The sequence below is a fragment of the Zalophus californianus genome, chromosome 8, assembly GCF_009762305.2.
Source record: "Zalophus californianus isolate mZalCal1 chromosome 8, mZalCal1.pri.v2, whole genome shotgun sequence".
NCBI classification, from domain to species: domain Eukaryota; kingdom Metazoa; phylum Chordata; class Mammalia; order Carnivora; family Otariidae; genus Zalophus; species Zalophus californianus.
Window position 1 is genome coordinate 2,270,452 of NC_045602.1, and position 23,294 is coordinate 2,293,745.

The 23,294-nt window shown below is 49.2% G+C and overlaps 1 protein-coding gene across 8 annotated transcripts in view; it reads right to left on the reverse strand.

Moving 5' to 3' along the window:
- The window catches only part of EIPR1 (EARP complex and GARP complex interacting protein 1), a 130,950-nt gene that overhangs the window by 26,030 nt on the left and 81,626 nt on the right, over positions 1–23,294 (reverse strand). For all 8 annotated transcript variants that reach the window (XM_027623497.1, XM_027623495.1, XM_027623493.2 and 5 more), the window contains one exon: positions 15,946–16,102. In XM_027623497.1, coding sequence (XP_027479298.1) covers positions 15,946–16,061 — 116 coding nt within the window. In that variant the 5' untranslated portion in view covers positions 16,062–16,102. The remainder of the gene's footprint in view (positions 1–15,945; positions 16,103–23,294) is intronic.

Below are 23,294 nucleotides of genomic sequence, written 5' to 3' on the forward strand. Positions count from 1 at the left end.
TATGACAGTGGAGTCTGCAATCCTGGCTACTGCACATGTCCTCCCATCACCTGCTTCACACTCCCTTTTAACTGAGCTTGAGCAGCGTACGCACTGACTAACAAGTTTAATATTGAACATTCCTATTGGGTACGGAAACTCTCTCCCCTGAAGAAAATACATGAAGCCATACCCCTGCCTTCCTGAACTCCTGATTTAAGCTGTACTATTTTATATTCTAATTTAAAATCAGCTATGCTCATTAAAAATGTTTAAACTTTGCAGAAGTGAAAGTCTCTTTTATTGCTGCCCAGTGGAAATAACTCCCATCAATAGGGGACGTGTAGCATCCAGGTCTTTGCTATACACAGGCTGATGTGGATAATATGACCTCGGATGTCACTTACAGAAATGCAAACACATTGACACCTTACTGTGTAATGTGTTGCTTTACTTGCAACATGTCCCAGGTAACTTTCCATGTCAAATAAATGTAATTCTTGCCAAAGGCCACACAAAATTCTGTTGTACGGATACCTGCAATTTTTCATCTCTTTGAGCTTTGATTTCCTCATCTGTCCAGTGGGGATAATAGTAGTGTGCGGACGTTATAGGTTTGTGAAGACAAACAAGCCAATATTCAGAACAGCCTGCACAAAGTAGGTGTTCAATGAACCTCGATATGATCGGATGCAGTTAGATCTATGCTTCTTAAACTGGACATGGTGCTACTCTCCAGAGATTTTTGGGAAAGGGTGGAGGGGCATTTCTGGTTTTCCCAAAGACTGGGAGGGAAGAGATACAGGGGTGCCCCATGACCCATAACACGCAAACAGCCTTCAACAGCAAAGACTGTCCCACCCCCAATGCCAACAATGTCAAATGCTCCCTTGGAAACACCATAAAACCCTACTTTGAAATTTGGCTGGAATATTAAAATTACCACCTTTACATGCACCAAAAGAATTCCATCAAGATTTATTTTAAGAAAAAAATCTTCAGAAGAGGTTAGAAACTGAAATCCTTGCCTATTTTGAAAGGCAACAGAGCTCGAGCCTGTTTCGCTGTCCTGCCCACTTCATACCCAGTAGCCTAGGTCCTGAGTCACCCACATCACTTCTGTGGCACCTGGGTTTTCCTCTGATGATCTTCTGTCCAAAAGTCAGCATCATGCCATTTCCCCTTGGGGGTCCGAGAACATTCTGGAGCTCCCAGAGTTACTGTCACATCACCAGAAATTTGACTCAAGAGCTCCAGGACCAGACCCCCACGGAGGCGGCTTCTTGTCCTGTACTGTTTTTACGGTGAATACACAAAGTGGGAAGGCTGCTCCACATCTCCATTCCCTCACTCTCCACATCCTGGCCCCTGGTGAGTGTGCCCTGGAGGACAGCGCAGGCTCCCATGCCGCCCAGAAAATATCCATGTGGGGCCTGGCTGCTTCAGCCTGCCTCCAACCCTAGGGCAGCCTGTGTTCTGGGCGCCAGGCACTGCCCCCCAGGGGCACGCTGGGGGGCGGCGGGAGGGGAAGCCCATCAATGACCGCGGACAACCCAGAGGAGGGACAGGAATTCAAAGTAAACTGGTCGGGAAACGATGAGGGTGAGTGAGAGAGATGCCAACCTGTTCCAAAGCTTGTTCCACTAGTTCTGGATCTCAGTCTCTCTCACACACGCACACACATGCCGCGCACATGCACACGGGAAACACGTGCACAACCCCCCACATCCCTTATACGTGCACACCCCAGATGTGAACACACATCCCATACATGCGCACACACCCTGCACACGCGCGCGCACACACACGTACACCCCGCAAATGCACACTCAGACCACACACACACTGCACACATGCACACACACCACACATACACATACACCCCCCACACTCACACACACACTGCGCACACACACTCCCACACATATACTCTCACACATGCCGCACACACACACACACACACCCCACACACTCCCACGCATATACTCTCACACACGCCGCACACATACACACATACACCCCCCCCACACACACTCTGCACACACACACTCCCACGCATATACTCTCACACACGCCGCACACATACACACATTCACCCCACACACACTCCCACGCATATACTCTCACACACGCCCACACATACACACATACACCCCCACACACACACACTCTGCACACACACACACTCCCACACATATACTCCCACACACACACCACACACACACACACATCAGGTGAGCTGGAGCTCAGGCCTTTACTTGGAGTGTAACACAAGCTACACCTGTGCGCAGAGCCTTTCTGCTCAGCAGCCTCAGTGTTAGGAGGAAGATACAGCCACACTGAAGAATTTTGTTCTGCACAGAAGAAATCCCTCATCTGGAGCGTTGACTCTGAATATCTACAGGACATGCATTGAGGTATGCCTTTGACATTTGCCATTTACTTCTGAGAGGATTTAAATTTGTAATCTCTGAAACACATGACGTGAAAAAGAAAGGGGACAAATCTGCCTTTCACGTGCTGCAAAGTTAATCTCACCATAGGTGTTTGATGACCCAGAGATTCCCAAAGCAGAGCAGGGAAGGAAAGAATAGGAACTTTGGAAAACTTCTACGAACCGGAAACTCGCTAGGAAGAGGGCTAGATGGAGGACAAAGCCGCCAACTGTGCTGGGAGGCGTGGGCCGGCACGCGGGAGGTGTGAGGGCACGGGCGCCACCGGAGGAGAGTGTACAGGTGCTCGGAGAGGAAAGGACAGTGATCGCACCAGCACCACTTCCCAGAGGGGGACACCTTCCCGCTTCCCAGTGCCGCCATGCAGCCTCACTTCCCGCCACAGAGCTGGGAGACATGGCCTGCAAACAGGAGCGGGGACCGGCATCATGCCCTGCTCAGCACATGCGCCTTCCGATCCTGCCATCACAGGTGAGTGGGGGCCGGCTCACTATGAAGAACTGTAAGAAAAATAACCATCAGACAGGAAACAGGACTAGATGATCTGCAAGTAAAAACAGAAAACCTAAGTTCACTTTCTTGGCCACGAAGGGGGTGACGAGATGCCCCGACTCGCCGAGGGCCACACGGGCTTGCTGCTGGTGCCCCCTTCACTACCGCTCCCCCAAGCTCCTCCACCCGCAGCCCTCCTGCATTTGCCTCTTGTCCTCTGCAGCGTCCATCCAAGTAAGCGCTTCAGTGACAACAAAGTCTTGCTGCACCTCTCCGGGGCGGCGAAACTCCCAACACGCAGACAGAGCTCTCAGACCCCTCCCCAGGAACAGGATGTCCAAGGTATTTCCATGAAACAACAGCAAGCAGATGCTCCCACCGCTCGCGGCCGAGCCGAGCCGCTGGGGGGCCGGCTCCCGCCCCTCGTATTTCGTGATCTGTCCTGGGTGATGTAGCAGAAAATACCTGTTGTTGGTGTATGGGGAGCAATCCCCAAAATCATCAGCGTTTGTGCCTAATGACACACACTGTGGGATAACTGGAGCACACAAAGTGCAATAAAGAGAAATTCCATTTTATCATCGATCATCACCATGAAACTGGGGCCATAAACATAAGAAAATAACGTAGAATTTCTGCCATACTTGCTACTCCAAACTAAGACGTTTATTTCTCTGTTCATAAAATCATCCATTTTTCTGCTTTATCACACTGCCAGTGAATTTGAGAGGACATAAAATTACATTAACAAGTCAAGAACAAAGTAGCATATACCTAATATAAGTGTGCAATATCCCTTCATAATCACTGAGAGGAAAACACAAGAAAAGGGCTGTTTCTGTAAATAAACCCAAATAAAAAATCTAAACTTCTGTGAGGCAGTTAACAAGGACCATAATGGCAGGAATGATGGTTCTAATTTGGCAGGTTTCATGCTGATCAAACAAAATACATGCCTCTCTTCTTCAGATTAGTGACTCCAAATGAATGATTCACACTCTGGATTCTGGTACCTGGGGTGAGGACAGCTCAAAGGACACTAGAAATTCTTAAAACAACCTCAACATAAATTTATTAATTTAAATCCACAGCGTTTCCATGCCTCACCTATTCTCTGTGGCCGCTGGGGGTGGGAAGCGGGGTGCCATGAAAGGCTGGCCCCCCAGGACGTGGTATATACAAGGAAGCAACCCCACATGGCTGGAAGACAGACTTTAATCCACAAGGAACGGCCATGTAAAGACTCTCAGTTCCCACTGCATTAGACAACTCATCAGGTTCATTACTTTATGGAAAAGGATAAACCTTAAGAAGGAAACTTGTCTATTAAGTCATTGGTTACGAGTAAAATTTTGAAAAACGCTTTAAAACGATACAGTACATGAGTTCCCCAGCTTATGCATCTCTTTTCAAACAGAGATTTGGCAATCCGGCTAATTTCTTCCTGTTGGAAACCACTTTTCACGGGTGCTGCAGAGATCAGGGAAAGGAGAGTTCTGGAGTCAGACCACCAAGTCAAGAAGCACACTTCGCCCAGCTCTGTGGCCATATGGGTTCTTGGTGGCCGTGTACATGGGGACTTCCGGGGGCAGAGTTGCATCCGTGCACAGCCTGGCACCCTGGCGGGCAAGCCCGTGCCTCTGGCATGGGGTGATGTGGGTAGGAAGAGACTGCTTATTCTGACATCCCTCACCTGAAGAGACTTCAGGTTCATCAGCTAAATAATACGGTTTCAGTCAGACCCAGAGTGAAAGGCAAGAACAGGCTGGGCATGAGGGAGAGGGTATTTTTCTTCTCAGATGCTCCTCTTTCTTGTGGAGGCTTGTTAACAGCTGAAGTCAGTGCTCCGAGCTGTATGTGCCCGGCTCGACAGAAACAAGCACTCCGATGCTGAGGGCCCAGAAATGGAAAGGGGCCCATTACTGAGCGTAGACGCTGGAAAACACAAGCACTAATCCCCTAGCTCTGCACTGCTGAGAAGCCTCCCCCAGCGGAAATGCTCAAGGTCCGCACGCTCCACCTTGGGGTGGATGTGGGTGGACACACCGCCTGGCCCTCCCTGAGTACGGCTCTGTGCTAGATCACCACTATCCCCTCCTTCTGCCCCAAAGAGAGCCACGGGGCACAGCTGGGGCTCTGAGCACCCTCTGCGTAATGGATTCTTGCCAGCCCCAAAGGCCTACTTAACTCACCCCAGAGTTCACAGGTCCATCCCTCCAAGGCCACCCAACGCTGGCCCACAGGGGCCAGTGCCCCCATGACACATCTCCTCCCAGGACTGGGAGAGGAGCGCAAGCCGAACAGCACGGGGATGCTGCCCCCCAACTGGTGCTCAAGCAACAGCAAATCCAAACCCCCTGTGCCCTGGGTCTTCCCAGGAAGTTCAAAGTTAACTTTTAAATAAAAGTGCGTTTGGGGTGCCTGGGTGGCTCAGTCGGTTAAGCGTCTGCCTTCGGCTCAGGTCATGATCCCAGGGTCCTGACATGGAGTCCTGCGTCCATCGGGCTCCCTGCTCCGCTGGGCATCTGCTTCTCCCTCTGCCTCTCCCCACCTCTTATGCCCTTTTTCTCTCTTGTTCTCTATCTCAAACAAATAAACTCTTCAAATAAATAAATAAATAAATAAAAGTACATTTTGAAATAAAACTGTCTACCCAAATTCCAAATAGTGGTTTGGGTGTTTCCTCTTCTTATCGATCTACTTTTCTTTCTTCCTCCCCCATCCCATTTTTCAAACAGTAGAAAATGTTTAAAATTCTTATGCATGGAGTTAGTGCACTTTCAGGTTTGAACTTTTAAAATTATTCAAACCTCATGTAAACAATCACAATAGAACTAAATGCTACCTTCCTCTAAACTTGTCCCTTGGAAACACTGGTGCCTTCTGGGTACGTTCTGGGAGACACTGGCTGGTTTGTAAGAGGGTCGCATGAAACACACCGTGAACCACATATTCACAGAAATGGACTGAAACTGCAGAAAGGGTAAGAATTTATATCGTAATGTACGTAACTAGACTTGGTGCACTGCGTTTCAGACTTCTGCACAGTGAGCTTCTAGTGAGAGCTGCATCTGCACGTCGTGCTTTGCTTGTTTTTCACCACATCCCTAACACGGAATCTAAACAGCATCAGAGGGGGCGAGACAGTCCGGACACGGGACAACCATCCTCGGGGTACGGTGGACACTTGAACAAACTTGAGAGAAGAAGGCATCTTCATGTTGTCCCAGAATACCGTAAGACTGTTCTTTTCCTACACAGAAGAAGGGATGTGGGCCTCATTCTGGGCCTCTGTAAATGCTAAGGGACATTAGTAGTGAGCCAGGAACCAGAGAAGCAACTTATACCTCAGGACACCTAGGCTGGGTAAACCCAAAAAGCAAGGACACAAATCTTACGAACTCCGCAATCATAAAGCATGATCACTGAGAATTCACCATCACTATTGGCTGTAAAACTGTCATAAGATCTCTGAACTTCAAACACACTCTTATTTATCCTCAAAGACAGCTTCTGAATTTACTTTTTTCCACTGTTATATCACGTTGAACTAAAAAATAAATAGGGAAAGGGAGACGAGGCCGAATCCCTTCTTTTCCGGCCAAACTCCCTCAAGAATCAGCGGCCTCACACACACTGCTCTTCCTCTGCTTCCTCCCCCGTCTCAACACCGTGGTTCCCACCCCCCTCCTCCTCCTGAGAGGAGCGCGCACACCCACCGGGCTCAGCCTGCCTGGCGCTTCTGTGTGACACTCACCTCCACCTGCACTCGGCCAGAAGCTGGCTCCGGAAGTGGAGGTCAGCGAGCGGCAGCGCAGTGACGCTCCATCCCGTCTGCCCATCAGGACTCTGGGGGCTGCAGTCACTGCCACTCATCTCCTGGCCAACCCTGGAAAGCTCTGGTTGCTAAGTTGAGTGAGTTCTCCTTTAAAGGAGATTTCTTTTGTCCATGAACCCAGGTGACGGTATGACTACTCCAGATGCACCAACTTGGGAGATGGAGCACACCAAGAATACACCAGACTTTCTGCTGCTTTGACTTGGCTTCCACTCACAGGCAGGGAGCGTCAATCCTCGGCGAGGATGCTGAACTCCTCAGCAGCGGCGGTGGGTGGGGGGCTCTTCATGACCAAGAGGAGGTGGAGAAGCACAGAGTTACCTGTGTGGCTCATCGGCCCCCGAGCCAACAGCGATGACGTTGCAGGGCGGACGCCAGCTCACAAAAGCCCAGCAGGCCCACACACAGGAAAGCCTTCCCCACTTCCCCTTCGTCAGGGCTCCCAAAGACGCTGGTGCGAACAGGACAGGGGACAGTGTGGGACCTGACACCCAGAGGACGTGCTGGGTCTACAGTCACTTCACTGCTGACGTCCGGACTGTGTACACTGACGAAGGCCCCGAGCTGCCAGTCCAGTCCTGATTCATGGAAGAATAACTACATAGCACAGGGGGAGATGTGAAGAGCCCCCCCTTACCTACCTCTAGACAGTAAAAAAAGGGCCAACAACATGCATGGCACAGGGCTTCACTCTTTTAACTCATTTCTTTACCACAATAAGGTGGGTTTTTATTAACTTTACTTAGTTATGTAGGTCTCATCCCGCTCCAGAAAAATACAAGGCAGCTAACACACACAGCCTGAAATATAATGGGGCGAGATACCCTGAAGATGGGGAAAACATCACAATTTGGTAAAAGCATCCCTAAGGGTCTGGTCCAACTGCCCTGCACGCAGCCGGCTGTGGGCTGCACTGACCTCAGCCTGGGGGCACTTCCTCTGAGCGACAGGGAGAGTGGAAAAGGGCTAGGAGTTATTGTCTGACTCACTGAGAAAGAGGTGCATGCCACTCAGTGTGAGACACACAACAGCACCTAACAAGCGCAGAGCTGGAACACTCACCAGAGACCCCCACATAACCACCCCCTCACACAGGAGGGAAGGAAAAACATGCCCACGGGGACGGCGTCAAGTACCTACAGATCCGGAGGTCGTTGCTCCCACACTCACCACACGCTGACCGCAAGAGCAAACCACAGTGGAAGGAGAGAAAGTATGCGAGAAAAGAAGGTGGCTTTGTTATCTGCATATGAGGAATTCCCCTAGAAAGCATAATTTATTTATATTTGTCATCCATAAAGGACTAGTTGGAAGATGTGTGAACATTCTCAAAACTCATTTTGATGGAAATGGAAGGAAAACTTCCAAACTCATTTTATGAGACCACCATTACCTTGATCCCAAAACCAGACAAAGACCCCATCAAAAAGGAGAATTACAGACCAATATCCTTGATGAACATGGATGCAAAAATTCTCACCAAAATACTAGCCAATAGGATCCAACAGTACATTAAAAGGATTATTCACCATGACCAAGTGGGATTTATCCCTGGGCTGCAAGGCTGGTTCAACATCCGCAAATCAATCAACGTGATACTATAAATTAACAAAAGAAAGAACAAGAATTATAGGATCCTCTCAATAGATGCAGAAAAAGCATTTGACAAAGTACAGCATCCGTTCTTGATCAAACTCTTCAGAGTATAGGGATAGAGGGTACATACCTCAATATCATAAAAGCCGTCTATGAAAAACCTACAGCGAATATCATTCTCAATGGGGAAAAGCTGAGAGCTTTTCCCCTAAGGTCAGGAACGCGGCAGCGATGTCCACTATCACCACTGCTATTCAACATAGTATTAGAAGTCCTAGCCACAGCAATCAGACAACAAAAAGAAATCAAAGGCATCCAAATCGGCAAAGAGGAAGTCAAACTCTCACTCTTTGCAGATGATATGATACTGTATGTGGAAAACCCAAAAGACTCCACCCCAAAACTGCTAGAACTCATACAGGAATTCAGTCAAGTGGCAGGATATAAAATCAATGCACAGAAATCAGTGGCATTCCTATACACCAAGAACAAGACAGAAGAGAGACAAATCAAGGAGTCGATCCCATTCACAACTGCATCCAAAACCATAAGATACCTAGGAATAAATGTAAGCAAAGAGGCAAAGGATCTGTACTCAGAACACTATAAAATACTCATGAAAGAAACTGAAGAAGCCACAAAGAAATGGAAAAATGTTCCATGCTCATGGATTGGGAGAACAAACATTGTGAAGATGTCAATGCTACCTAGAGCAATCTACACATTCAATGCAATCCGCATCAAAATACCATCCACTTTTTTCAAAGAAATGGAACAAAAAATCCTAAAATTTGTATGGAACCAGAAGAGACCCTGAATAGCCAGAGTAACATTGAAAAAGAAAAGCAAAGCTGGCGGCATCACAATTCCGGACTTCCAGCTCTATTACAAAGCTGTCATCATCAAGACAGTATGGTACTGGCACAAAAACAGACACATAGATCAATGGAACAGAATCGAGAGCCCAGAAATGGACCCTCAACTCTATGGTCAACTCATCTTTGACAAAGCAGCAAAGAATGTCCAATGGAAAAAAGACAGTCTTTTCAACAAATGGTGTTGGGAAAATTGGACAGCCACATGCAGAAGAATGAAACTGGACCATTTCCTTATACCACACACAAAAATAGACTCCAAATGGTTGAAAGACCTAAATGTGAGACAGGAGTCCATCAAAATCCTAAAGGAGAACACAGGCAGCAACCTCTTCGACCTCAGCCGCAGCAACTTCTTCCTAGAAACATCGCCAAAAGTAAGGGAAGCAAGGGCAAAAATGAACTATTGGGATTTCATCAAGATAAAAAGCTTTTGCACAGCAAAAGAAGTGGTCCACAAAACCAAAAGACAACTGACAGAATGGGAGAAAATATTTGCAAATGACATATCAGATAAAGGGCTAGTATCCAAAATCTATAAAGAACTTATCAAACTCAACCCCCATAGAACAAATAATCCAATCAAGAAATGGGCAGAAGACATCAACAGACATTTTTCCAAAGAAAACATCCAAATGGCCAACAGATACATGAAAAAGTGCTCCACATCGCTCGGCATCAGGGAAATCCAAATCAAAACCTCAATGAGATACCACCTCACACCCGTCAGAATGGCTAAAATTAACAAGTCAGGGAACGACAGATGTTGGCGGGGATGTGGAGAAAGGGGAACCCTCCTACACTGTCGGTGGGAATGCAAGCTGGTGCAACCCCTCTGGAAAACAGTATGGAGGTTCCTCAAACAGTTGAAAATAGAGCTACCATATGATCCAGCAATTGCACTCCTGGGTATTTACCACAAAGATACAAATGTAGGGATCCGAAGGGGTACGTGCACCCCGATGTTTATAGCGGCAATGTCCACAATAACCAAACTGTGGAAAGAGCCAAGATGCCCATCGACAGATGAATGGATAAAGAAGAGGTGGTATATATACACAATGGAATATTATGCAGCCATCAAAAGGAATGAGATCTTGCCATTTGCAACGACGTGGATGGAACTGGAGGGTGTTATGCTGAGTGAAATAAGTCAATCAGAGAAAGACATGTATCATATGACCTCACTGATATGAGGAATTCTTAATCTCAGGAAACAAACTGAGGGTTGCTGGAGTGGTGGGGGGTGGGAGGGATGGGGTGGCTGGGTGATAGGCATTGGGAAGGGTACGTGCTATGGTGAGCGCTGTGAATTGTGCAAGACTGTTGAATCACAGATCTGTACTTCTGAACAAATAATGCAACATATGGTAAGAAAAAAGAAAAAGAAGAAGATAGCAGGAGAGGAAGAATGAAGGGGAGTAAGTCGGAGGGGGAGACGAACCATGAGAGATGATGGACTCCGAAAAACAAACTGAGGGTTCTAGAGGGCAGGGCGTGGGGGGATGGGTTAGCCTGGTGATGGGTATTAAAGAGGGCACATCCTGCGTGGAGCACTGGGTGTTATGCACAAACAATGAATCATGGAACACTACATCAAAAACTAATGATGTAATGTATGGTGATTAACATAACAATAAAAAATAAAAAAAAAAACTCATTCTGATGAAGACGTATTTATACTCCCAGCAATAAAAACAACTTTCAAATCACAGTGTGAGGACCACAAGTTGGCTCCTTTTGTTCATTCATTCAGCAGGGAGGCAGTTCTGGGCAGTGTGTGGTGTCCTGGGGTTGGCCTGCCTGGCTCTGAATCCCAAAAACTGCACTGAGTGGGAAAGGCTGGATGCAGTCACCTTCTCTGCCATGGTCCCTACTTAGAGGGTCATGTGGGCAGGAGGCAGCGCCTGAGGACCTCAGAAGAGCTCAGGGTCCGGGGTCCCTCACACAGAAGAGCGCTGTGGCTGGCGCTGTCCTCGGTGTTGAGGACGCACCTGCTGCTGGACAAGGCCCCTGCCCCCAGGAGGTTCAGGGATGCGGGCGTGAATGCACATGGCAGAGTGCCAGGCGTGGCCATGCCTTTACATGAGATAAAGCTGGGTGCAAGGACAGGAAGATGTGGGTGGGGGTGGAAGAGTGGTTCTTTTAGAGAGGCCCTCTCCGAAGAGGGGTTACTGAACCAGGAGGACAACTCGTTAATCCACACCAGAAGCTACGGGGTGGCCCCTCTAGGCTCAACTTGGGATCTGCAGCCCCGCAATGTGGATCTGAGAAATTAGGAAGAGAATGGATTGTTGGCTTGTTTGTATCATGTATCCTAACAAGTATGGAGGTGCCACACTTCCACAAAGATCCTGCCAGGAAGCCAAGATAACAACTGTGAAGCATTTCCTCCGTTTCAGGAATCTTCATTTGCAATTGAGAGAAAGGGTTGACTTTCCAGCAAGCTACGCAGCCCCGGGGCAGGTGAGCACAAGACACAGGGCGTGCTGCCCCCCAGGCCAGCATTCCATCTACCTCCATGGGTGGGAGCTCGAACCAAACACGCTCAGTCACAAGGCCTTCTAGAATCTTCAATGGCAGGTGGGCCTGCCGGGCACCGCACACCGCTGCGTGTTAGAGGGCTGGGATGGGGGTGTGGGGCCACCTCCGCTGGGGCCCAGCTGCTCCAGAGCAAAGAGAAGCTGAGTGACCCTGAGGACAGGAGCCCACACAGCGCCCCATGGGGCGCAGCAACAACCCTGCAGACTGTGCATTGTGTGCTGTTCCAAGAAGCTCCCTTACGGCCAGCAGCGGGGCCGATGCCCAGGACGTGTCCAGGAGGCCCTCTCCTGGGACTGCTTCAGCCCCAACTTATAAACCAAAAACGAAAGCAAGCAAACAAAACTACCAGTTGCCTCATGTTTGACCCCAAACAGCACCTTCACATTCATGTATTCACCAGACTTAAATTTCCAAAAGCCAAATTCCCTATCAGATAATAAGACGTCACTAAAGGGAGAGCCTGGGTGGCTCAGTTGTTGAACGTCTGCCTTCGGCTCAGGTCATGACCCCGGGGTCCTGGGATCAAGTCCCGCGTCAGGCTCCGTGCTCCGCGGGAAGCCTGCTTCTCCCTCTCCCACTCCCCCGCTTGTGTTCCCTCTCTCACTCTCTCTCTCTGTCAAATAAATAAATAAAATCTTTAAAAAAAAAAAAAAAGACACAGAAAAACCATGCATGACAACCCCAAAGGGCAGTGAGGATGCAGAGACTGGGCCTCACGTGTTGCTCCAGCAGTTTGTACAGGTACCCCACAAACTGCACTCAAGGGCATTCGGCTGAGAGAGATGGAAACCTATGTTCATGTGAGCACCTGTCCATTCCTGTTCAGAGCAGCTTCCTCAGGATGTGCAAACCCCAGTGGAAACCCAGCTGTCCTTCACAGGTGAATGGTCACAGAAGCCACGGTCCCATGGACTACCACTCAGAATAAAGGGGCGGGGCCACTGACAGACACAGGTGACAACAGGAAGGACCCCCAGGGAATCACAGTGCGTGCACAAAGCCATGATCAAAGCTTCCAGAGTGGACGATTCCATTCACAGAACCTTCTCAAAATGACAAGTCTACAGAAGGAGCACAGACTGGTGCTTGCCAGGGATTAAGGATGGCACGTGGGGAGCAGTGGACTAAGGCCATAAACAGGAAGCAGGAGGGCTCCCGATTCTGTATGTTGACTACGGTGCCGGCTGCACCAAGAGACACACGTGATGATACGGCAGAGGACTCAGTGCGCACACGCTGTGGGTGCTATCAACACCCCATCCCCAGGGCTGACTGTGCAGAGGGATTATGCAATGTCACCACCAGGGGAGATGGGAGGACGAGCACACGGGATCTGTCTGTATTGTTCCCACAGCTGCAGGGGGTCACAGCCACTTCGAGGCAAAAAGGTCAACAAACACATAAAGTGACATAAGTGATAACAAAAGGAATTCAAGAGACGCTTGGAACTACGGCAGCAAATTCAGAAGAGGGCAACCTTCCAACGTGAATTTGAGGAAGACCATTTCTCTGGATGTGCTTATGTATCAACAATTACTTCCCAAGAAGTTCTCCTTTCATAGGGGTGTAATTATAGACGGTGTGATCATGGGGTGTGATTACAGGAGTGTGATCACAGGGGTGCAATCACAGAGGTGTGACCACGGGGCTTGATCAAAGGGGTGATCACAGGGGTATAATCACAGGGGTGTGATTGCTGAGGGGGTGCGATCACGGGGGTGTCATCATGGGGGGTGCGCTCATGGGGTTGTGATCACGGGGTATGATCATGGGGATGCAATGACAGGAGTGTGATCACTGGGGGTGATCACGGGGGTGCGCTCATGGGGGTGCAATCACAGGGCTGTGATCATGGAGGGGTGTGACCACAGGGATCTGCTATGGGGGGTACAATCATGGGGGTGCGATCACGAGGGTGTGATCACGGGGATGGGTCCCATCAGGGGGATGCAATCACGGGAGTGTGATCACGGCGAGGGGTGTGCAAACACGGGGATGTGATCACGGGGGTGTGATCACAGGGATGCGATACAGGGGTGAGATCAAGGGGGCGTGGTCATGGTGGTGTGATCACCAGTGGTGTGAGTACTGGAGGTATGATGATAGGAATATGATCAGTGGTGTGACCCTGGGCGTGCAATCATGGGTGTGATCATAGGGGTGTAATCACAGTGGTGCAATCACAGAGCGTGTGATCACCAGGGGTGTGATGATAGGACTGTGATCATGGGTGTGATCACCGGGAGTGTGATGACAGGACTGTGATCATGGGTGTGATCCCCAGGGGTGTGATGACAGGACTGTGATCATGGGTGTGATCCCCAGGGGTGTGATGACAGGACTGTGATCATGGGTGTGATCCCCAGGGGTGTGATGATAGGACTGTGATCATGGGTGTGATCACCGGGAGTGTGATGATAGGGTTGTGATCATGGGTGTGATCACCGGGAGTGTGATGACAGGACTGTGATCATGGGGGCGTGACCCAGACTGAACATTTCACTGACGTTCATTCTCTGACAAGCACACGTAGACAGAGGTGACCACTCCTCCGATGGAACACTGGATGCAGCGTCTGAACCCAGGTGGGAGTTGGGGAAGTGGACCAGCAGCCCCTCCCCTGCTTCTCCGAGCTCAGCCCATCTGTGCGCTCGCTAAAGGCACTGATGCCATCTGATCTCCCCAAAGTCGCTGCCGGCCTGCACTGTGTCTTCCCCGCTCCCCCCATGCCAGTCTATCTCCTGGCACTCACGTACATACCGCACTCATGTGCACACGTGTGCGTCTGTCTGCACACATTCCAGACTCACTCTGCACTCCCGCAACCCCTCATGAGATGCAGGGCTCCTGTGCATCTCCTTTTCCTGCAGACGGGGTCTGACACCTCCGTGTGGAGAACAGCAGCCTGGCACCCGTGAAAACACACCACCCGCAAACAAGCGCACAAAGGCCTCCCAGAGCCACAAACGGCACCGACCCCCAGCTCTGCTCCCTTTGCCGCTCCAAGACCCGCTGCTGCCACGGAAACTGCATTGGTCCCAGCTCCACATGTCAGCTCCTAAGCAAATCCCTCTTCAATTCCACTAGTAAAAATTAATGACTCTTTCCTCGGGGGACCCACGGCACGGAGTTCCTAATGATTGCAGTGCATGCCACAGCCTGCCCTGTGTCACTCAAGATGTTTACACTGGGGGTCTCCCCTGGGAGATCACACATGATTCCTTGAGGCCAGGTCCCTAACCCATCAGATTGGCATCCCTGGAGTCTGGCAGGTGCGTGCAGCAGGTGCTTAATAAATACGTGTTGGATTAAACTTATTTAATTGGTATATTTGGCCCAAACAGAAGTGGGTATACAGAGGATAGAGCTCTTTCTCACACATGCACACTTGTGTGCACACACAGAAGTGTTACTACACTAAGTAAAACAATAATTACCGTTGTAAACACCCATACCAACATTATGTTCCCACAGCCCCTTCTAGAAAGGACAGCCTTTTGAATGTGCCAAGGCTTCAGTGCTCTGAGGAGGCTCCCACCCGGTATGGAGGTGAGTACTGCCAAGCCTCGGCCACAACACATGGGCAGCGATGGGCCAGGCAGCCCTGATGGGCGCTGGTGGCATCTCCACCCCCTGGCACTGCACATGACATACGGAGGAGACAGATGCAAGGATAAAGACGTGGAGGGCTCGGGGTACCACCCGGTGTGCACACAGCGCATCCTTACTCAGTCTACGGAAGAAGAAGTTACAAGCCTTCAGCCTAAAGTAAGAAATCAATTAATTTACACTTAAGATTGCTGAATGGAAGTGTATTTACAAAGTTAAAAAGCAACAGGACACTTAAGTGCTCTCCAGCACCTAACTTCACCCTCATCCTGGCAGGGACCTGGCAGCACAGATTTAGATGGAAAGGACACCTGCACACAGGCTCCTTCACGACGTATGCAACGGAGTTTCCATAATGTACCTAATCTGGAGAAGAACTGAGACTGAGAAACAGGAAAGGAAGGCGGGGGGGGGGGGGGTAAAGCTAGCCATCTATACCATCTTTTCACAAGAAAGCAGGGTTCTGAGTGTGAGCTGCGGCCCCAGGAACAGGAGTGTGCACACAGGCGCGGTCGAGCCTCCAGGCTCGCTGTGGCGTCTGAAACATGCAGAGCCCTACCAGGCCGTGCTGCCGTGGGCCGTGTCGTCCAGGTGACAGAGCAGCTCCAGGCTGTGCGCGGTGCTTGATGAATCGTCAGGGGACTCGTGGCTGCCCGGCTCCAGCTCCTTCGGCATCCTCCACACGGCTGCACACGTCAGGACTTTGCTGTCTGAAGCTGAGCAACAGAGGGTAATGTCAACAGTGTGGTATGTGGCCACAATCCAGACAGCACAGCACATCCACCCAGGCGCAGAGGCAGGGCACACCCACTCTTTAAAATATCTAGCACCGCGGGCCGCCGAGAGCCAGCAGAGCGAGGGGCACTGACCCGGAGCTCGCAAGAACAGGTACGGCTTCCCCACCAGCAGCCGCCTAACCCCTGCCTCCTGTGGTACAAGCATCACTCTGTTTCAGAAGAAAATTTAATTTTCCTCAAAATCGATTTCCTTCCGTCCTTCCTCAACAGTTCTTCAAAACAGGGAGCAAAATGAGGGGGTGGATGTGCTGCAGACACAAACACCATGAGTGCAGCTCGGGGCAAAGGTGGACCCAAGGGCAGGAGGGCCCCGCCCACAGGTACTCAGCACCCGGGGAGGGCGCCGCCAGGAGTGTGTGGGATCCCCCCTCCCCCGCCCGATGGGCACACGCGCTATCCTGCCGCCCCTGGCTCTCCAGACAGACAGCAGCCCAGTGCCCGAAGGCGCGGCACGGACACAGCGTCTCCCACAGACAACGGTGGCTGGTCACCACCCATCTCAGAGTCCCAACGCTTGATTTTCAAGATGCTCCCAGATTCTGTATTTGCAGAGCACCTTCAAATGCCACCGTGTGGATAAGAAAACTAAGCTTAAAAAAAAAGAAACCAAAAAACTAAGCTTAGGTAAGAAAGACCAGGGATACCTGTCTTCAGGGAACGTGCCAGGAGCCAGGTCACTGCCCCTCTACACAATGTTTCAGTAAGACAAAAAGAGAAATAAAACAAAAAAAATCAGATTTAACATTATGTGATAAAAACTTAATCATGAATTCCTAAACACAAATCCTTTCAAACGTGATTTCCATTTAGTTCCAAGCTGTGTATGTGCTACACTTTCTCTTCTAAAGGCTTTTAGTACATGATGGTGAAACAAGGAACAGGTTTCAACACTAAATCACAGCTGACATTGCGTGAGGACCATAAAGGAAATGCAGAACAAGGGAGAACGCTGCACATTTCCCATGTGACGTGAGAACATGAGAGGGCCACATCCACACCGGGAAGTGTCCCACTTTTCAGCTCTGTGGCCCTTCCATCCAAACACCAGCTGAGCAGCCAAGCAATCATCAGTGTACACGACGGGCAGATGCCTGGCTTCATAGGCCATCTGATTACCATCATCACCCATGATCAGAGGAGGGGTGGGGGGCAGGCTTTCCACCGGGGCTCGTGGATCCCACTCTCACAGGCTGCTGGCCAAGCCATATGTATGTACTTCATTAGCCTTCCCGTTTCACTGAGGAAAATGCAGCATGACCTGGCTTTTCTACACAAGAAACTAATTTTCCTGTGGAACCTTCCAGGCCCCCGGTGTTTCTGCAGCCTGTGAGGCCTCAGTGTCACTCCTAAAATACGAGAATATCCACCTGAAAAGAGGGCTGGCAACACAGAGGCAGAAAGAAGAAATGAAGGCTGAAACATCCTCCCTGTACAGGCACAGATGATATGTGTCTCCCTAAATGACACAAAAAAGAACTACCTAATCTGAATAGGAATGGAGCTACCCAGTGTGAGAACTAAGTGCAGCTTCTCTGCAAGGGGAGGTACATACAGCTTGTCTATGGGAGAACGGGCTGGTGGCAGAGTCCCTACAGAACAAACTCCTTCTCTGGGGAACTCTGTTCAGGAAAGTAAGTTTTTCCCTGTAACTTCTTCCTCACGCAGCAAACATAGCAGTTGGGGGTGAGATATTAAATGCTTTCACCTTGAGAACAGTAATTAGACAAGAATGCTTTGCATTGCCGCTTCCAGTTAACACTATAACTAGAGATCCTGACTACTTCGTGTGGTGAGGAAAAAGTAAAGGTGTAAGAATGGGAGAAGAAGAAATTAAAACACCACTACTTGTTAATGACAATGTATGTAGAAAACTTAAGACAATCTATACCGTTAGAAACAAAACAGGGAATTTAGCAAAATCGCTGAACACCAAGGTGATATATAAAAACTAATTGGGTATCTGTTAGATAAGCAAGAAAAATCTAGAAAATTTTAAAAAACATTAATAGTCACATTAAAAAATCAAGTATCCAGGGCACCTGGGTGGCTCAGTCAGTTGAGCGACTGCCTTCGGCTCAGGTCATGATCCTGGAGTCCCAGGATCAAGTTCTGCATTGGGCTCCCTTCTCAGTGGGGAGTCTGCTTCTCCCTCTGACCCTCCCCCCTCTCATGCTCTCTCTCTCACTCTCAAGTAAATAAATAAAATCTTTTAAAAAAATCAAGTATCCAATAAATCTTAAACTAAAGAAGTGCAAGACCTGTACATGGCAGAATGAAGACCACTACTGAGAGAAAGTAAAGGCCTATACATGGAGGAGTATACCATGTTCATAGACAGCTTCACTGCTGTAAAGGGTCCATGAATTTTTTTTTTTAAGATTTTATTTATTTAGGGCGCCTGGGTGGCTCAGTTGGTTAAGCGACTGCCTTCGGCTCAGGTCATGATCCTGGAGTCCCGGGATCGAGTCCCACATCGGGCTTCCTGCTCGGCAGGGAGTCTGCTTCTCCCTCTGACCCTCTTCCCTCTCGTGCTTTCTATCTCTCATTCTCTCTCTCTCTCTCTCAAATAAATAAATAAAATCTTTAAAAAAAAAAAAAAAGATTTTATTTATTTATTTGACAGAGAGAGAGACAGCAAGAGAGGGAACACAAGCAGGGGGAGTGGAGAGGGAGAAGCAGGCTTCCCACCAAGCAGAGAGCCCAGTGTGGGACTCGATCCCAGGACCCTGGGATCATGACCTGAGCCAAAGGCAGATGCTTAACGACTGAGCCACCCAGGCGTCCCATGGGTCCATGAATCTTAATTAAATTTCCAAAAGGCTTTTTGGGTAGAAGCCAACAACCCACTTCTAAAGTTCTAAAATTTACATGGAAATGTGAACCGCCCACATAGTCAACAAAACAGTCATGAAGAAGAACAAAACTGGCTGATTTACAAATCTGTAATTAATTTGGTACTGGATCACAGATAAATAGACCAGAGAAAGAAAATGCAATGTAGAAACAGATCTTACAAGGATGGTCAGCTGACTTATAACAAAAATGCCACTGCACTGAAGTCGACAAAGGATGGTCTTTTCAGTAAAAGATGCTGCATCAATTGTATATTCATGTGAAAAATGAACTTGTATCCTATCTCACAACATACCCAGAAATCAATTCCAAACAGACTGAAGATTAAAATGTAAAAGACAAAATAATACAAATATTTTCTATAATACATACTAGAATATCCTCGCAACCTTGGGATAAGCAAAGATTTCTTAAACAGGGCAGAATAAAACACTAATCATAACAGAAAAGACTGGTAACATAGACCACGTTAAAATTAAGAATGTCTAACTACCAAAAGACACTGAATTTCACAAAATTAAAAACTTGGAAAGACACCATGGAAAAAAATGAAACAAGGCGCGCCTGGGTGTCTCAGTCAGTTAAGTGTCTGCCTTCAGCTCAGGTCATGATCTTAGGGTCCTGGGATGGAGCCCCAGGGCAGGCTCCCTGCTCAGCGGGAGTCTGCTTGTCCGAGACTCTCCCTCTGCTGCTCCCCCTGCTCATTCTCTCTCTCTCTCAAAATAAATAAAATCTTTTTTAAAAAAGAAAAAATAATAAAGCAAAACTGGAATATTCCAATACATATATCTGACAAAGGGCTTATATCCAGAATATATAAAGAACTCTTACAACTTAATAACACAAATAACCCAATTTTTAAAAATGGCAGAAACTGAATCAGACACTTCATAAAAGAAAACATGAATGGTCAGTAATCACCAAAAAGGATGCTCAAGATCAATGGTAACTGGAGAAAGGCAAAATAAAACCAAAATGAGATGTACTACATACCTACTGGAATGGCTAAAATTTAATTTTAAAAGATCAACAATACCAAGTATTGGCAAAGATGTAGAACAATGGGTCTCTTGCAGATTGCTGGACATAGTGTAACACAGTATATTTTGGAAAACGTTTTGGCAGTTGAGCATTCACTTACCAGATAACCCAGTGATTCCTCTCTTAGGAGAGGTTGTCACAAAGTGTGACTTACTGATAACGAGCTTTGTGACCACTCCTGATTTCGGCAGCTAAACCTGGCCCCACAGCAACAGCGGCCTGGAGATGGTATGTGACTGCCAGAAGTCAGGGGTAGCAATTATCATAACGACCAACAAGGCAGCATGCCAGGCACGGAAGGCCAACTGGCCAAGTTGTGGCAACAGATAACAAGAGACAGCATTCCTAGGAGCAAAACAGATGGTCCCTCAACAGAACACTGCCTACCTAATACATGCATGCATATATACATACATACCAATTCAAAGGAAACAGGAATGGATGAGCAGGAGGCTAAGGGAAGTCACCCTATTAAAAGTCATGACCCCTCACCCAACTCTGGTCTGAGAAGATTTCAGACCTAAAAGCCACTGACAGAAAACATGACCAGATCCCCAGGAATTAGGAACCTGTAACACCAGGGCAAGTGTCTACAGTGATGATTAGCCCAGTGTGCACCCAAGAAGACCTACTGCCCCTTAGTTGGTGGTCATACACTGGGCAAAGGGTAATACCCAACAGTTCAAGGCCTACTGAACACAGGGTCTGAGACCTAAAGTGTCCTGTCCGTTAGTAAGGTAGGGACATTAGGGGGCCAGGTAATAAATAAAATCCTAGACAAAGCCTGGTCACAATAGATCTTGTGGGTCTGCAGATCCAGCCAGTGCTCATCTCCATGGTCCATGAGTGTAAAATGGGGCTGACACTGATGCCCCATCCCATCATAAGCAGTGGAGACGTGTGTCTACATTAAGGATCAAGGGCATGGAAGGGCCTTGTTGAATTGGCCATCTGGCCTCTGCACAAAGTCAGTGGGTCCTGGGGAGGGTCTGTGGGCTACTCTAAGCTCAAAAGAGCAGGCACGCTGCTCACAGCTGGAGTGCCAGACCTAAGTCTCTGTTAGAGTAACTCCACCAGCCTCAGGTATGTGACATGTGGACACTGCCCTCCAAATGCCTTTTTTCCTATCCCAATGAAGACAGAGGACTGCAAACCGTCCACAGATCTATGAGAGGAAAACTGCATGTGGTTTTGCTGCAGAGCTGTTAGTGCTCTGGCTTGCTATCATAATATGCTCTAGAGGCATCTGACACCCTGCAGAACCTTGCCTTGAGCCAGGACAGCGATGGCATCACACTGCGTGCAGCAGACCCCAGCAAGTGGGTGGGAGATACCCCACGGAGATTCAGGACCTGGCAACCTGGTGAGGTTTGAGGTCCAGTATTCTGCAGAAGCTGCATCCTACACCCACAAAGGAAGAGGCACAATGCCTGAGGACCTCTTTATCCTAGAGCCGACATGCCCTGCATCTAGGGACACCAGGCCAGCCCAGATGCTTGGCAACATGGCAGGCTGCCGGCTGAGTGGGAATAAGGGCCAAAGGGCTCAGCAGCAGGTCAAGCTGAAGATACATGATTTGGAGGATGTGCTGGTGTGGCAGGTGTCAGTGATAGAGAGGGTACAGCAGGGGCTTCCTGGGAAGAATCTTAGGGTTCCAGAGAATCACATGCATTTTAAAACACTGCTGTGGCCATGCTTCTGGGCCCTGACAGGTGGACCAGGGGACACCAAGGGATCAAGTGTCACTCATTCCAGAGCCCCATCATACCCACCAGGACACAGTTAGCCCCACAAGGCACAGGACAACTCCATAGACCGTGGACTCCTGCTATGTGGTTCTATGTCCCCAACACAAGAACACACAGTCCTGGGGAATGTGTACTTCTACATGATACTGTGTCCCTAACACGAGAACCCACGGCCCTGGGAACCAGGAACAAGAGCAGGGCTGAGTCCACTTGCTCTTCCCCCAGGACCCACAGGCCCCTTGTGTTTCCTGTGCCCCTAACTCTGGGCTGCACAGGGTCAAAGGTCCTAATTCCCATGGTGGGGGGGGGGGGTGCACTTTTCAGGGAACATAGCAGGGATTCCCTCAAGCTACAAGTGACAATGGCCAACATGCCACTGAGATTTTGTGGGTGTTGTTAGGTCGCAATAAGCAGACTTATAAAACCATCTAGCCTCTGGCTATAATCATCTGGGTCTGTGCTTCCACTTAGTAATGAGAAGACAAAGTTGAGTCAGATACAGACGCTGCCCACAAGGACGCCAAACATGATTGAAGGGTGAAATAATATAAGGACAAGATCAGCAAATGCCTTAAGAGAGATCCAGGTGAAGCGCTGCAGGGAAGAGACTGCCTTCCCACGGGGAGGGGATTATTTAGCTGCAGCCCCAAAGGGGACTGGGGCACGTGGAAATTGATACAAGGCTTTCCACAGGTAGGATTAAGGACCCAGTGGCTTTGGAGGATAGAGAAGGCCAAGAGCTCAATTTGGGACATGGTAAAACGAAGGAAAGCCACGGGAAATGAGGCTTGACGCCGTACTGGGATGGACCAGGAAGGGTCCTGAGGACTAGCTGAGGGCTGTGGAGGGTCTGCTCCACAGATAACAGGGTGGAAGGTGACAACTCTGAGTGAGGACACGGTGCCTGGCAGGGAGAGGACACATTCCATCAATGCAAAAGCACCAGGCCCAGCGCCGTGCTGGAGAGCAGACGATCTGGCGTCAGTGTGTAAGAGAGGCCAAATCAGGAAAGAGGCTTGCAGCCAGGACACGGGTCAGGAGCATTACACACTGGCAAGACAGGGTCATGGCCACAAAACCCCCAGGCAGACAGCGGGAAAAGATGACCCTCAGTCTCCGTTCTAGAAGCCCTGGATGCGCACTCCTGCTGTGCGGCTCCCACGCTGGCCGGAAGGCACACAGCCTCCAGAACTGCCATGGCCCAGCACGGGGTCCACAAGGCACAGAGACGCTAAGGGCACAGCGCTTTCAGACCCTGTTCCATTTGCACCGTGCACGGGGCCTGAGGAAATGGTGAGTGAAGGCTCTCCAGGGTGGGCAAACGAGGGAGCTGCCGAACACAACTGGGGACGTGCCATGGGGCGGGGAGGCCAGGGTGGCTCCGACCAGGCAGGTCACACCTGCATAAATAAACAGTGACGGGAATGACAACTTGTCGGCAGCACACAAGTCCATGTAAGACAAAAAGA